The sequence below is a fragment of the Clinocottus analis genome, unplaced genomic scaffold, assembly GCF_023055335.1.
Source record: "Clinocottus analis isolate CAN_PGR_092001 unplaced genomic scaffold, fCliAna1.0.p SCAF_16, whole genome shotgun sequence".
NCBI lineage: Eukaryota > Metazoa > Chordata > Actinopteri > Perciformes > Cottidae > Clinocottus > Clinocottus analis.
Genome location: NW_027175887.1, coordinates 5571932 through 5585645, shown reverse-complemented (window position 1 = coordinate 5585645; position 13714 = coordinate 5571932). Strand labels below are relative to the sequence as shown.

At 41.8% G+C, this 13714-nt stretch overlaps 1 protein-coding gene across 3 annotated transcripts; it reads right to left on the bottom strand.

Annotated features, from left to right (window-relative positions):
- Positions 1-1311: 1311 nt before the first annotated feature.
- stat3 (signal transducer and activator of transcription 3 (acute-phase response factor)) lies at positions 1312-13691 on the bottom strand. Of its 3 annotated transcripts, XM_068577929.1 has the most exons (25): positions 13483-13691; positions 10919-11043; positions 10690-10839; positions 9959-10202; positions 9783-9875; positions 9570-9651; positions 9307-9407; positions 8851-9002; positions 8275-8433; positions 7825-7917; positions 7654-7713; positions 7507-7536; positions 7306-7399; positions 7172-7219; positions 6567-6650; positions 6058-6156; positions 5790-5925; positions 5643-5695; positions 5458-5552; positions 5186-5325; positions 4877-5098; positions 4413-4455; positions 3995-4054; positions 2531-2628; positions 1312-2408 (listed from the first exon to the last, which is right to left on the bottom strand). In XM_068577929.1, the coding sequence occupies exons 3-25, from the start codon at positions 10815-10817 to the stop codon at positions 2368-2370; spliced, it is 2355 nt and encodes a 784-aa protein (XP_068434030.1). In that variant the 5' UTR covers positions 10818-10839; positions 10919-11043; positions 13483-13691; the 3' UTR covers positions 1312-2367. The 3 variants fall into 3 exon arrangements, with proteins under 3 accessions (XP_068434030.1, XP_068434029.1, XP_068434032.1); XM_068577928.1 differs by lacking the exon at positions 10919-11043; XM_068577931.1 differs by lacking the exons at positions 3995-4054; positions 10919-11043.
- Between the last annotated feature and the right edge of the window lie 23 nt (positions 13692-13714).

Genomic DNA, 13714 nt, shown 5'->3' with positions numbered 1-13714 from the left:
CCACCTGCTCAAAGCAGAAATCAAAGCAGCACTATGATGGCTCCTGGTGTTTCACCTCCTGGGGTTTCACAGTAGATCTATGTTTTCCCGCTCTTGAAGCACTTCAGTTTCGTTTTCATTTTTAATTTGTTTTAGAAATACCAGTAAAAAAAGGAAAGATAGAACATGGTGTTGATTTTCTGTGCGGTTGTTTTCCTTTTTGGACACACAATAGGCTCGTTGCTCATGGAAGGAGCCCCACATGAACTATTTTCACAGTTTTAATATAAAAATGTCCCAGATGATCGTGTGAACTCAATATTCTGGCTGTAAAAAAAAATTAAAAAACGAATAGGCGTGTCCTGCATTACACCTCGGCTCTACTCCCCTGCAGCAGGCTGTGGCGGAACAACAGAGCCCTCGTAAAGATAAGCTGTTTATTGCCTGAATCATTACTTATCGCTTCATTGCTCTGCCTTCCTCTTGGTTAATCGCCTGCTTTCCCTTCCACATCGCTGTATTTCAGTACATTTCCAATCACTTGCTCTTTCCCGGTGCTGATCCTCAGCCAGTTCCTGTAACTTCACGTTATCTGCCCTTCCTCTGCCTTCAGATTGAAGTTCACACCAATACAGCCTGTTTTAAGCTTCCTGCAGCCTGATCAGAAGAGGAATCTAACGTCTGCTTTGTTCATGTGAGAACTGACCTCAAAAACTCCAGCTGGCCCCTTCTAGTCCAGTTCTCAGAATCAGAGACAGTGATGTCCTTGTATATGTCTTCTTTACGCATATCAGCATTGTTTTAAGTACCAGGGACACTGAAACCAACGTTTCATTTGTGCCTCAATTTGCTCCTTTTCATCTGTGCTGCCTGGCAGGTTATTACATCCATAAGTCTGAAACAAGTGGAATATGACTGAGCATTAAATGTCCCTTGAGTGCTCCTTTTTCCCAGCAGACATTTCATCTCATTAAGAACATTAACAATGGCTCCATCGGTCAGTCAGTAAGCTTGACAGTTAGCCTGCGAGTGCAATACCAGCGCCCCGAAACAAAAGCAGTTCAATTGATTCAGTTTAATCATTTTTGTCGTGTTTTTCTTTCTGTGACACGCTTCACTTTTCTCCATCAAGTTGAGGCCTAAGATGTCCTTCACATGTCAATGGAGCCGAACCATAAAGTATCGCCAAGCCTGCTGCTCTAAACGGCTAAGTTATTAATGTGTCTGTCCACATTTTTCCTCCAATAAACTTGAAATTTGAAGTGCTCAAACATGAAATGTCTCTAAATAAATCCAAACACTCAATGGCCACACCATAATTGCACCAAACAGATGATTTGACTACTTGTTTTTATTGCCAAATAAAGAATAGTTACAGCATATTTTACAGAAATCCTCTCGCCCTTTCATGGCACGGCGGACCGACACGTGGCTTGATGGGTTTTGCTCAACGGTACGACCGGTGAAAGATCCACTGCGACACACCTCAGCGTGTTCACTCCGGTCCTGATATATCGTTCTGAAGCATCGGCGCTTATCTTAATAACAAGGAAAATGTTCAAAGAATGGTTCACATTACATATCTTGTCATGTCAGGTGAATTCATGCACAACAAAAGTATTAAAAACTGCTCATTTCAAAACGCAAGTGCAATTGACATGATCACAATGACAGTAATTAAGTGGGAGTGATAAAGTCTCTGTTCGGACACCACGTTTACAGGTTTGATCACACTATAAAAAGAGGGAAAATAAATCGAACAGGAAAGATAACGTGTCTTAAATTCCTTATCTTTTTCTCTTTTTACAGTGTTTAACACTCCTAATGGCTCCGAGACATACACAAGAAATAATACATTTTTAGTAACCGCTAATATGAAACAGAAACCATTTTAGAGGAAAGCAAGGCATTGTGGGAAACCTTCGACCAAACATTTTGACTGGGGTTAGAAATACAAAAAAAATGCATGAAAATTGTAAAATTACAAAGCGCCATAGTTTATACAACAATTATTCTTGTTATATTTCTTCTTCAAAGAAAAACATGTGAAGTCAAACATTTTTAAAAAGTCAATACAATGTTCTCAAAAATATAATTCCAGATAATTAAAAAGGTACTCGAGACATATATGCAGATGTGGATGTACTGAATGGGAGCAGGACGCTGCCTAAAAGACAAGAGGTCGTAATCCATCAACAGTTGGAGCCTAAATGAGGGGAAGTGCTCTTTTAAATCGTCTTTTCAAATCATTCAGGGTGAAAGGGATTCATTTTTTTACACAGGAACTGTACAGGCAGATGATGTGAACAGAGGGTGAAAAATAAAATCATCATAACGTCCTCCGTCACGAGTCCCATCAAAGAAAATAAAGAAACTTCACAAATGTCTTCATATTGGTGACGCTACATCCATGTCCAACGTAATTGACTCTGTGGAAACAATCCAGGTACAAGCGATTAATATTAGCCATTAATCGAGCTGAGTGGCCTGCACATATGTGTGTGTGTGTGAGTGAGTGTGTGTGAGTACGCCTTGTGTGTAACTGACTCACCCAAATGTGCTGAATGAGCCTCAGCTCCGTTGTGCATCAGCGAGTCGAGGGTGCGCGGCGACATGGGGAACAAGTCACTGGTGTTTCCAGAGTTGGTGCTGTGAAAAAAACAAGCAAAAAACAAATTATGTATTACAAACTGAAATACCCACTGATGGTCTCTCACACACAGACATACACACAAATACACACTGGCATATGGTTTGTGTTAGTCCAAAATACTTTCAATGTGGATAACATCTTTGTCCACACAAGACACGCTGACGGCCACCTGACGACTTGTGCTCGTCAGTGTTCGTCCTCATCTCACTGACGAGTCAAAGGGCTCTGATTCAGCTGCATTGCTCCATGTAGGGACGCACCGAGCGGACTTTTACAGTCCCCATACTTAAGTTTTGATACCGAGTAATGATCTGACAGCGGTGTTTAATTAATAAAAATAATGATAATAATAATAATAAGCTGTTGTCTCGCTGTGAGGAAGAGGCGGGGATTGTTCTTCGATGAGTGAGGCTACATCTGGATCGACTTGAGCATGGCTTTATAATGTTGTAAAGCTAAATTAAACAAATAAATGGAAGAATACATCTACTTAATTGTTGTCTATTATCAATATAATAAATCATACACTAGCAACTTGATGAAAATCTTTACAATTAAGAAATCATAATTCAAGTGTAAAGCTTTTAAAGGCAGCAACAATTTGGTTCAAACTTGAACAGGAATTGCAATTCTACTCTATAATGTGAGAGGTTCACTCCAACAGGCTCATCATCGACCAATCATCTCTGCATTCATGTCAATGTGCAAAAGCGTGCCCAAAAGAGTAGTAGAGTAGATGAAAATTGGGTGAATCAGTCAAATACTGACAAATATTGAGATATAAATATCAAAATACCAGGAAGCATGTTACTCAGGCAGTGCTAAGCACACTAACACGTTTAACACTGAGCTGATGTTAATAACAGCGACGGTCAATGTCATAACAGTTATTGGTTAGCAGGCTGGTGGCTCGTACAGGCCATTACTGACTAAACACAGGACGTTGCACATGCATTTATTTCATTTACGAGATCAATTAGACTGACGCGTCTTTTGTCTTATATATTACAAAAATCCCACTATTGTTTTGATTTCTGATCAATTCTTTTCATGCAATCATATAAAAAATACTTTGGACTGTTGAACTTGTACAAGTGGATTTGGTTGAGGAGTTGTGACACAAGTGGGAAACAGAGTTTGACCGGAACAGAGTGAGAAGCTGATGGATGGCAGGGGGATGCTCTTGTATTAGGACGCAGGACAAGTGGTGGTGAGTTGGAAACAATGAACAGGAGTTATGTCGGTGGGGACACTGCACTGAAATCCCTCAAACCCACCCGTCAAACACACAAACAAAGGTGACAAGATGCACACACAATGCCCTCCCTACATGCCACTGGCCCCGCCCCCCCGAGCGCCTACCCTGGGAATCCGTCCCCAAGCAGATCACTGTCCGGCAAGTCCATGAACAGGGAGGGACACCTACGGAGACAGGTCAGGATCTCACTGAGCAGACCTCACAACCCACCAGCACAGCCCTCAAACCCACGGCCGACCAAGGCACAGCCCTCACACTGTCACTGCTAGGCAGGGGAATGAAGCCCCGTCAGAAACGCACAGTTAAGACCTGATACCAGGAGCGAACGGCTGAATGTCTAAACGTAATGTACTCGGCCTGGAAACAGGGTGATAGTTCCTCCAATGACAGTGATGACTCACAGAGAGAGTACAAAAGAAGTTCCGATCATGTGACTAAGATAAGTGGAGGTCACCGGGTAGCACGGGTTATTTTTATAAATAATAATGATTTTAAAATAAGAGAGAAGTAACAGGTACTTACGGCGTAACGCAGATGAACTTTGTCTTCAAGTATGGCTGAATAGCTGTCGGGGAGAGGAAAATGTTAGTATTACAACAAATAATACTTTCACCTTTAATTGAAGTGAATTTGGGCCGTGTTTAACAACCAAGTTAAACTTGATCAAAACATCTGTTCACAAACTATTACATAAACAAACTGTGCAGTACAATTCTAGTCTCATTTATCGTAGGCTCAGCACTTCCAAACACATGCATCTTCACTTCAACATTACAATTTAAAACACTTGTGGGAGTTTTTAAAAGAATAAGGTGTTAGTTGTAGGCGGTTTTAGTAAAGTTTGAGGGTTGTACTGCACGAGTTATGTAAACAATAGAGTTTTCTTCAAGATTCAAGGCACAGGGTGAGTCATTGATATACAGGTGATCCATTTGTGGGTGAAGTATTGCTTTAAGGGCAGCAAAAAGAACCAGATTGTGACTTACTCCCCGAAGGGTCTCCTCCCATCTCCGGCTCAGGGGCTGCTTCTGGCCTGCAGTATTTCCCAAAAGCTTCATCTTTGGGGATGTCAGGGTAGAGGTACACGAGAGGTGAAACCAGGATGTTGGTGGCATCCATGATCTTGTAGCCCATGATGATGTCGGCGAAAGACATGCTGTTGAGCTGCTGCTTGGTGTAGGGCTCCACTGACTGCATCTGGGTCTTTCCTAGAAACATACAAGGACGCTCAGGGCCAAAACAGAAAATAAAGTAAATCCTAAAAACATTTTCACACATAAATAATAATAACTCACCACTTATGTCTTTCTCTACCCATGTGAATGTAATGCCGCCCTCCTTACTGCTCTCACTGAAGCGCAGCAGAAAGGTGCCGGGAGGTTTTGGACTAAGACTGGCCCTCTCACGCTCTTTACTGATGAAGCCCATGATATACCTGCAAGAAAAGCCACGGGAAGTCATACAATTAGATACTATTTTAAAACCGTTTACTAATGCAGATCCAAACACTTCCTACTATATGGGTCCCGCAATCCCAGGGACTTGTAAACAAAGAACGACCTCTCACCCTTCATTCCACAGGGCCAGGATATACTTCTTCACCAGGTCAATGATGTTGTCCAGCCACACCCAGAAGGAGAAGCCTTTGCCAGCCATGTTTTCCTGGAAAGGAAGAAGAAAAATAACTCACACGGAAGCAAAACAATGGAAGATGGCAGATTGAACCATGAGGTTGTTTGTAAAGGTCAGTACCTTACAGAACTTGGCCCAAGTGATCTGACAGCCGGAGTAGTTGACACACGGCCCTGGAAGGACAATAACAGAATAGCATCACACATTAATAAATGACACAGTGTTGGGTTGAATGCGTTTTGGAGCTTTTAAGGCATGACACCCCACCTAGTAATTTCTCAGCCAGTGTGGTGAGCTGTTCGATGGTCAGGCCTCGCTTGGTGGTGGAGGAGAACTGCCAGCTTAGGACCTCGGCCACCTGGTCCCACGTCCCCACTGGAGGCTTGGTGAAGAAGTTCACATTCTGTACGGAGAGACCCAGCCGACGTGGATTAAAACATATATATTTACACCACGAACAGATATACAACTGTGACGTGTAGACTTTCTTCCCCAGCAGAGTTCAGCCCCTCTCCACCAGAGGGTGCTGTCTCACCTTTGGGTGGTTAGTGAGCATGTTGTACCACAGGATGGAAGCCCAGGCGTTGGGCATCTGGCAGATGTTCGAAATGACTACCACAGGCAGGGAATGAGTCTGCACAAATAAAACACACATATTACACATTAGTGGATAACATACAGTTATTGTGGACATTTACTCTTGCACAATGACGTGAAAATGTCCCTGCTTCTCTTCCAGTGCATTGTCTTGTGTGTGAGCAAATACACGATGATGTCAGAGTCTGCACTCTGAAGAAGGCGCCTTTCTCACCCGGTCAACACATGTGGGTTGATGGAGGCTGTTTGACTTTGAGTTACAGCTCATTTAGGAGCAGAGCTGGTGACATTCTCTGAAGGTGGTAGACTTTGTGAATGACTCATTTCTCTGGTGTCTTACTTTGTACGTCAAAGAACAATGCATTTGTAGCCGTATACATTATGCTTTAGAGTTTTGTTGACTTCTGGTGTATTCAGAAATGTCTCCAAGTTCACACTGATACTGACCTCCAGATCGATCTTCAGGCCTTGATGATAGACTTCAGTCTCAAAAGTGATGAGATGGAGCTCCTCTGTGACAATCAGAGAGGCCTAGAGAAGACAAATTGTTCAAACCTTCACAGTAGACAACATATAGTGCATGGGCTGTTCATGTGTATAAAAGGTCAACAACACTGCTAAAGAGGCAATCTCAAAGAAATTCATTCAAATAAATGTATCTATTCCCAAAACAAGACGGCCGTTTTACTCATTTATTGACAGCGGATTGGTTTGAAATACTGCGTGGAGCGATGGAACAAGGAGCAGCCACAGTAAGTTCTTACATGAAGAGTAACAAGCTACAAGCTGCACATCCCCAGCTGCTCAGTGAGGCAACCACTACTTTCACTTTGCCATGTGCAGCCTAAAAATATGTCCCCATAAAAGAAATAAAAAAGAAGTCTTTTATTAGAAGCTCTTTATTAAAGTGACAACAGTTTGTTTTGCAGCCTCCAGCATTCTGGGGCTTGTAGAATCAGTAGATATGGTGTCTTCAAATGAACTGGACATGAAATCTTAAAGATTGCCTCATCAGATGATTCTATCTTACAAGTGTCACAAACAGTACTCACGTCGCTGTTGGTCCGGCCGCCATTACCACACCTCTGTTCTCTCAGGGTCTGTAACAAAGCACCGGTAACAGGAAGTTAGTCCTGCACAGCATGTGTTAATCAGATGACTCTGCTCTGTCCGCTCTATAACTCACCAAGTGTTTAAACTCTGCTGACAGGCTGCCATTGTTGGATTCTTCCATGTTCATAACTTTTGTGTTGGTACCAAGGATGTTGAACTTCCGTGACCTAATAAAATGAAGGAGCGGCATGAAGTCAGACTCTTTAAAAAAAAAAAAAAATAGCATGCAGTAAATGCTCAGGCTTGGAATATAAAACTGGTCTTAAAGTCGTACCCTCGAATTGCAGCCACATCCCCAGATTCCCTAAAAAAGAAACAGTTAAAATCAGTAAAGCAGTTTCTCATACGGTCTTCTGTCAAATCTGTGTCTTCATAACTTAATGTACACGATAGAACCTTCAGGTTAAAAAAAAAAACTCACTTGTCAATGCAAACTTTAATTTTCAGCTGGTAATTGAGTTCAGGAAACTTTACCAGTAACCTGAGAAATAAGAGAAAAAAAGAATTAGCATATAACATGTTGCACTCTCAGTCACACGGGACTCATACGATGCATAAATATGAATGTTGTTGCCGCGAGCCTTCATCTTACCTCACTTTGTTCGTGAACTGCACTCCTGTTTTTATGACCAGAGGTCTGTCTGGATGCATGGGCATACAAGGCTGTCTTTCGACCACAAAGGAACTAGAAGACAGAGTGGATCATGTTTCAGAGAAAAAAGGTCCTGCAAACATCACACCAACATATGGTGAAGAGAATCCGAGGTCTAAGGTTCCTTTCCTAATGATTTGCAGCTTTTAAGTGCATCTCACAGTCTTCCTGACTCCTGAGAAAGGAGATGGCTCGGATGTCCTCTCATTTGTTAAGCAAAGACTGCGAGAAGCGACTAAAAGCTCGGTATTGTAGGGAAGCGGGAGCTCAAACTCTCTCCACCACAGATTGTTCCTTTAGTTCAACAGCCAACATTCATTTAATTATAATAATGCTTGTAAAAATAATAGCCTCGACAGATGCACGGTGAATATTTGTTGCCCTCAGTACCTCTTCATCAGGTTTCTGAACAAGTCCACAATCTTCTCCTCCAGGGCGGGCCGGTGCTGGATGATGGGGTCTCCTTTGTAGGACACCTTCTGCTGAAGCTCCTCCAGCTTCTTGATCTGCTGACGAATCTGGAGCTGAGACTCAGCCAGGGATGTGATCCTGGTGAGGAGATCAGACCCAGTTCAAGTGAGACTACTCGATGAAACGCGCCTCTAGTTCGCAAACTGACTTGTACTTAGACCAGAGTCTAAAGTCTGTCTAAACACATTTTTAATTGATGGGTCATGGATTTCAATGTGGCCCATAGGCCGGCATTCATCGAAATAGACTTTTAAATAAATTTAACAATGCAGGAAAGATGCAGGACAGGAAAAAATAATTTATATATTTTATTTAGTGTATGATTCCAATACCTAACTTACCAAAGTTCTGCAATAACTACCCATATAAGCTAGTTTAAATAAAGCTATCATCAATAAACAGACAAATATCGTTTTTTTTAATCATTTTAAAAATTAATTGATCATTAATGTGACTGACAGTGACCGTGAGAGTTTAAAATGCATCCCTGGTTACCATGTCTCGAGGCGGTCCAGGCAGATGTTAGGTGGACCTCCAATACAAGCAATTTGTTGCCTTCTCTTCCAGTCTGCAAGTTCCTCATCAGTCAGGTTCTTCTGTACATAATCCATGGCAGTCAACAAGCCTCCCATCTCTGTCACGATTTGCTGCAAAAAAACAAGCAAAGCTTTAATTAAGGGTAATAAGTTATTAAGAAATACCACATGTTCAATGTTACTGGTAGCTTTTCTCCATCTAGTATGTCATGGTTTTCCCTTTGCGAAGATAATGCAACTCCTCTTTTAAGATATCGTCGGCGTCACACTAAAACCCCTCCTCCAGTTTTGCCCCATTAAGCAAATCCATAGAATTTCACAAAAAGTCAAAACTTAAATGATACTCCAAACTGTTCTTTATGCTTTTTTTCTTCTTTAAACCAAATTCATAATGTGTTAAAGCATAGACACCCACCCTCCGCAGCTGGTCCAGGGCGCTCAGCATCTGCTCGAGCTGAGCCATCTTCTGTCTGGTAGCAGCTGCTTGGCTATTCCCATTCAGGTCCTGGGCCAAGTCTACAGAGAAGGTGGACATGTTAGCAATCAAACCCAGTGCATTGAATTTATACCGAAAAGGTTAGATTTTTAATAAATGCTCATCTGAGACCAAAGTAAAAAGTGTCCAACTAATCAATATTACTGCTGAAGCTGAGAAAATATATATTCATTAAAATATACCTCCTTGGCTTTTCAATGTTTTGTAATTGAAGTCAAAGTCATCCTGCAAGTTCTCAAGCATTTTCATCTTCTGTTCCATATCCTAAGGAAGGAAAGATAGGTTTTATATATTTATAAGAAGAAACAGACTCATTTTGCCAAGTTAAACAGTGTTGAGGATTCTTTTGTACTATATTTATAGACTCAATCAGCGAGTACTTGATGGGAACTGACCTGCACTCGCTTCCTGATGTCTTGGAGGTTGTGCTCCAGAATCTGCTGCTTCTCTGTCACGACAGTCCCCGTGGGATGTGCTGCCTGGCCATCCTGCAAGACAATAAAACAAAAACTTGCTGTACTGCCTGGAATCCATGATTAATGAATGCTAGGTTAGTGTCGCTCTTCTTTACCTGTACAGCAGTGGTGGCGGTCTGCAGCAGCCGTTGCTCCTCCCACAGACAACGGGCAACAATGCGAGCAATGTCCATTGGTTTCTCCAAGTACTTGCTCTGCAGATGCTGCTTAATCCTGCGCAGATTATGCTGGTAGAGTACGTTGTTCTCCTGCAGGAAACGGCTATACTGCTGGTCTATTTCTCCCAGGAGGTTGTGGAACACCAGTGTGGCATGTGACTCCTTATTGGCAGCGTAAGCCCTTATAAAAGGAGAGGATAGCATAATTTGAGATTTCTAGTTCCTTCTAAGAGCAGGTAAAACATAGAACAGCAACTCATGTCACCTTCACAAATGCTTCTGAATATCCTGTACATCCCCAAGAGGGAGACTACTAAGAGAAATTATTCAATAAAGTATAGTTTAAATACAAATTGGACCGAAAAAATCTTTTGCAGGTGCTACAATTTTTTCTCAGGTGCCACCATTTAAATCCGGCCTTAAAAAAAAAAGATCTTAGAGAAAAGCTAAATTACTTGGTGATATATAATATGCACGTGAAAGAAGAAGACATGATTAGGAAGAGTGTAACAATTGATGCTAAAACATAATAGCTTTCTACGTGGAAAGCTATCAGGCCGAATGGCCGACTGCCAACTGAAATGTAATTCAATACCACCTTTTGTTCGCAGACATAAGAAACAAAACATGCTTTCATAACAGAGTCCAGGGATTCAGTTATGTCTCACCAGTCCTGACTCTCGATCCAGGGGGCAAGGAACTGCCGCAGCTCCATGGGGAAGCTGTCACTGTACAGGTGGTAGAGCTGCTCCAGATACCTGGTCTCCAGCTGCTGCAACTGGTTCCACTGGGCCATCCTGACATACACCTCCTACAACCTACAAAAAAACCCATATATTAAACAAAGTGTCTATTTATTGTCAAATGTCGTATCATAGTCTGACGACAGAGAAATACCTAAATGTCTGGTTTCCTCTGAAAACGATGTAAGAGGCCTCCTTATCAGAACTGTCACTTCCTGTTCAGTTTAACAATCCGCCTCCACTGAGAAGTATTGGCCAACATGAACAGCTGTCAACTCCCTAAGAAGATAGGAATAATTAACCTTTGCCCTATACAGTGAAAACCACTCTGCATTTTCTTAGCTAGTGAAGAGCTACTGTATGGATTTGAAACTAGAGAAACACTCTTTGACACACAGCTGCTTGCTTGCAGACAACCATTATTCATCAGATCCAATGTGCCAGTGTGGCGAGCCTTCACGTCTTACCAACAGCCGGCTGCACTTTCCCCTGGAGGGCTCTAGACTGCACTAACAATAACCAGACACAATCCAACTGACAGTTGTTTCCTCTCGCCTCTATTTTAAATGACCAACTGCAGCCTTTGTTTAAGCCTTTTGCATAACTTTTAAATACTGTTGCATTCGGACTCCATCCAAAGTCGGACTGATCTGTGGTTAGAAGACAATACGAGGCTGAATTGAGAAACAAAAACAGAAGTTTAATTTAGCCGTTGTTACCTGATGACTAAGACATGTTCTCGCTAAGAAACTATATTCTGCTTTCAGTTTCCAGGAGCTAAGATATTGCTCTTGCTGACAGAAAGATCGTGGCTGTGAAGTTGAAACCAGCATTCAATATCCGTGTTTCTGTATCCCTCATCCTGTACTTGATGGAGCGCGATGGTAATCAGTCTGGAGGCTTAATATTTTTTCCCACCACCATTTATATACACAAAGGGAAAGAGTGTTAAAAAGTATTGTGAAACCCAGTATAAACCCCAAACCACAGCCTCAACAACTAATATTCTACAGGTTTATTAATGAGCTGGTAAGAGGGAGGTTCAATGACCCAGTGTATGTTTTTGATTTAGGGCGACACGAAACAAAAACATAGATGCTAAATTTCACCTAAACCGTGTCAATCCACCAGGGGAGCCACAAGAATTATGACAATTATTCTCGACAGCATATGGATAAGGCCTTTTTTCTTTTTTTGGCACGTAAGGGACAAAACCAAAATTGGCCATTGAATGAGACAGTTTTGATATGAGCAATGTTTCTCTGACATGTGAAACCCTGAAAGGGGATCACTTCAAAGAGCAGCTAACTCACATTATTGACTAATGTCAGAAGATTAGTTTCATTTTTCATCAGCTGAATGAGAATGTCCTGCTTTCTTTTGTCGGTGAATTTGGGTTGCAATTACAAATGGTCTTTCAGACTACAGAGTTTCCAATAAACTCTCCACCTAAATACAGTGTCCGGAGTGTTACATATGGAAAAGTTCCTCTGTGATCTCTCTGCAGGATTATCCATGAAGTCTTAGATGTGGCTCAATATGGTTTCTTAAATTACAAACAACTATTTCAAACAATGTTTAGAATAAAGGTAATGCCATATAGTCACTGGCTACCAGCTAACAACCTGTACATACCAAATAATGAGAAGAAAAAATCCATTTGGACAGTTCGGTCTTAATGGGTCCATATTGGTGAAATTTGGTCTGGGCTAAACACACATTATGAATAATTTCAGTCTCACATGTATACAAGTTGATTTTCCCAGAAATGTGCCAGGCCAGCCAGATGTGTGGTGTCCCGTTTTTTATGCTTGGTAGACACGTCGCACTACCTGTAATGTGATGTGATTATGTATTGTCATGTCATTGTGATTCCAGGAAATACTTCCTTGAACAAACAAAGGAATCAGTAACCATGCCACTATCTATTTTATGGCCTCTGTAAACACAGGTGACAACAAAATGACTATTGTCCAACGCCGTGTGACTAAGCAAAAGTAATGCAGTATTTCATCATGACAGGCATGCTTTGACTCTCAGAACATTGATTACACCCAATAGTGTAGTAGCCTCTTTGACACACTGCATCACTATGACTCCACTGCTGCACTGGCAAAACTGAAAATTAAAAAAAAAATCTTGGCATACATCTCAAAATCCAGATTCTGTGAAGATTTGGACAGATCATTTTCAAAATCCAAAATTCAATAATGGAAGAATGCAATGCCAGTGCAAGGTGCCAGCCATGTTGGCCTGCAAGGAGATGGGCGTGCCAAGTGAAGGCAAACACACAACAATAACCTGAATGTGACTCGGTGTAAATGCGAAGGAAACATGTGACGCGTGTGCATAGCCATTACCAAGATGGGACATCCACATTGACTTACACTAGCAGAACAGAAAACATTCAAACATGTGACAAAACCAGCTAAGAGCCGGTCTCTGCAATAAAGACCCATACAGGCGAGGAGCTCGCGGGAGCGAGACTCGTCAGTAACTGGTAACATGCACGAGCCACCTTAATAACTTATGTAACGCCAACAGCGTGGACACACAATGGCCTCCCAGGCATTAATAACGTTAGCATAACATAGGCCAGTGAAGTTCAGCCGCGTTGTGTCGAATAGGCCGAGCAATGCCTGAATGTGGTCTGCCAGTAACAACACGTTCATAAGTAACTTAGTTATAAGAAACATGCCAAAAGCAGAAGTCGCTTACTTAGCTCGTTGTTACTCCTTTGTAAAGTTTCTCCGTAAAAATAAAAAAAAAGTGTCCCACTTTCGACTAAAAAACACTGACAATAACAGTCAGTGACGACTTTCGTCAAAATTGAACACACAAAAGCGAGAAGCAACACACAGAAAAATATCGTAAGTGTCTGGGTTTTCTCGCCAACACGGGAAACACTCCAACACACGTAAGGACCTTTTCGCTGAACCCATCGCCTGCT

What these genes read in the sequence shown, in the direction of transcription:
- stat3 (XM_068577929.1), bottom strand. Translation starts at nt 10,817, where the DNA reads ATGGCCCAGTGGAACCAGTTGCAGCAGCTGGAGACCAGGTATCTGGAG. An exon ending in ACTGGCTGAGAAATTACTAG is followed by an intron (nt 5,696 to 5,789) that starts GTGGGGTGTCAT and finishes TTGTCCTTCCAG; the next exon opens with GGCCGTGTGTCAACTACTCC. An exon ending in AAGTTCATCTGCGTTACGCC is followed by an intron (nt 4,055 to 4,412) that starts GTAAGTACCTGT and finishes CTGTCTCCGTAG; the next exon opens with GTGTCCCTCCCTGTTCATGG.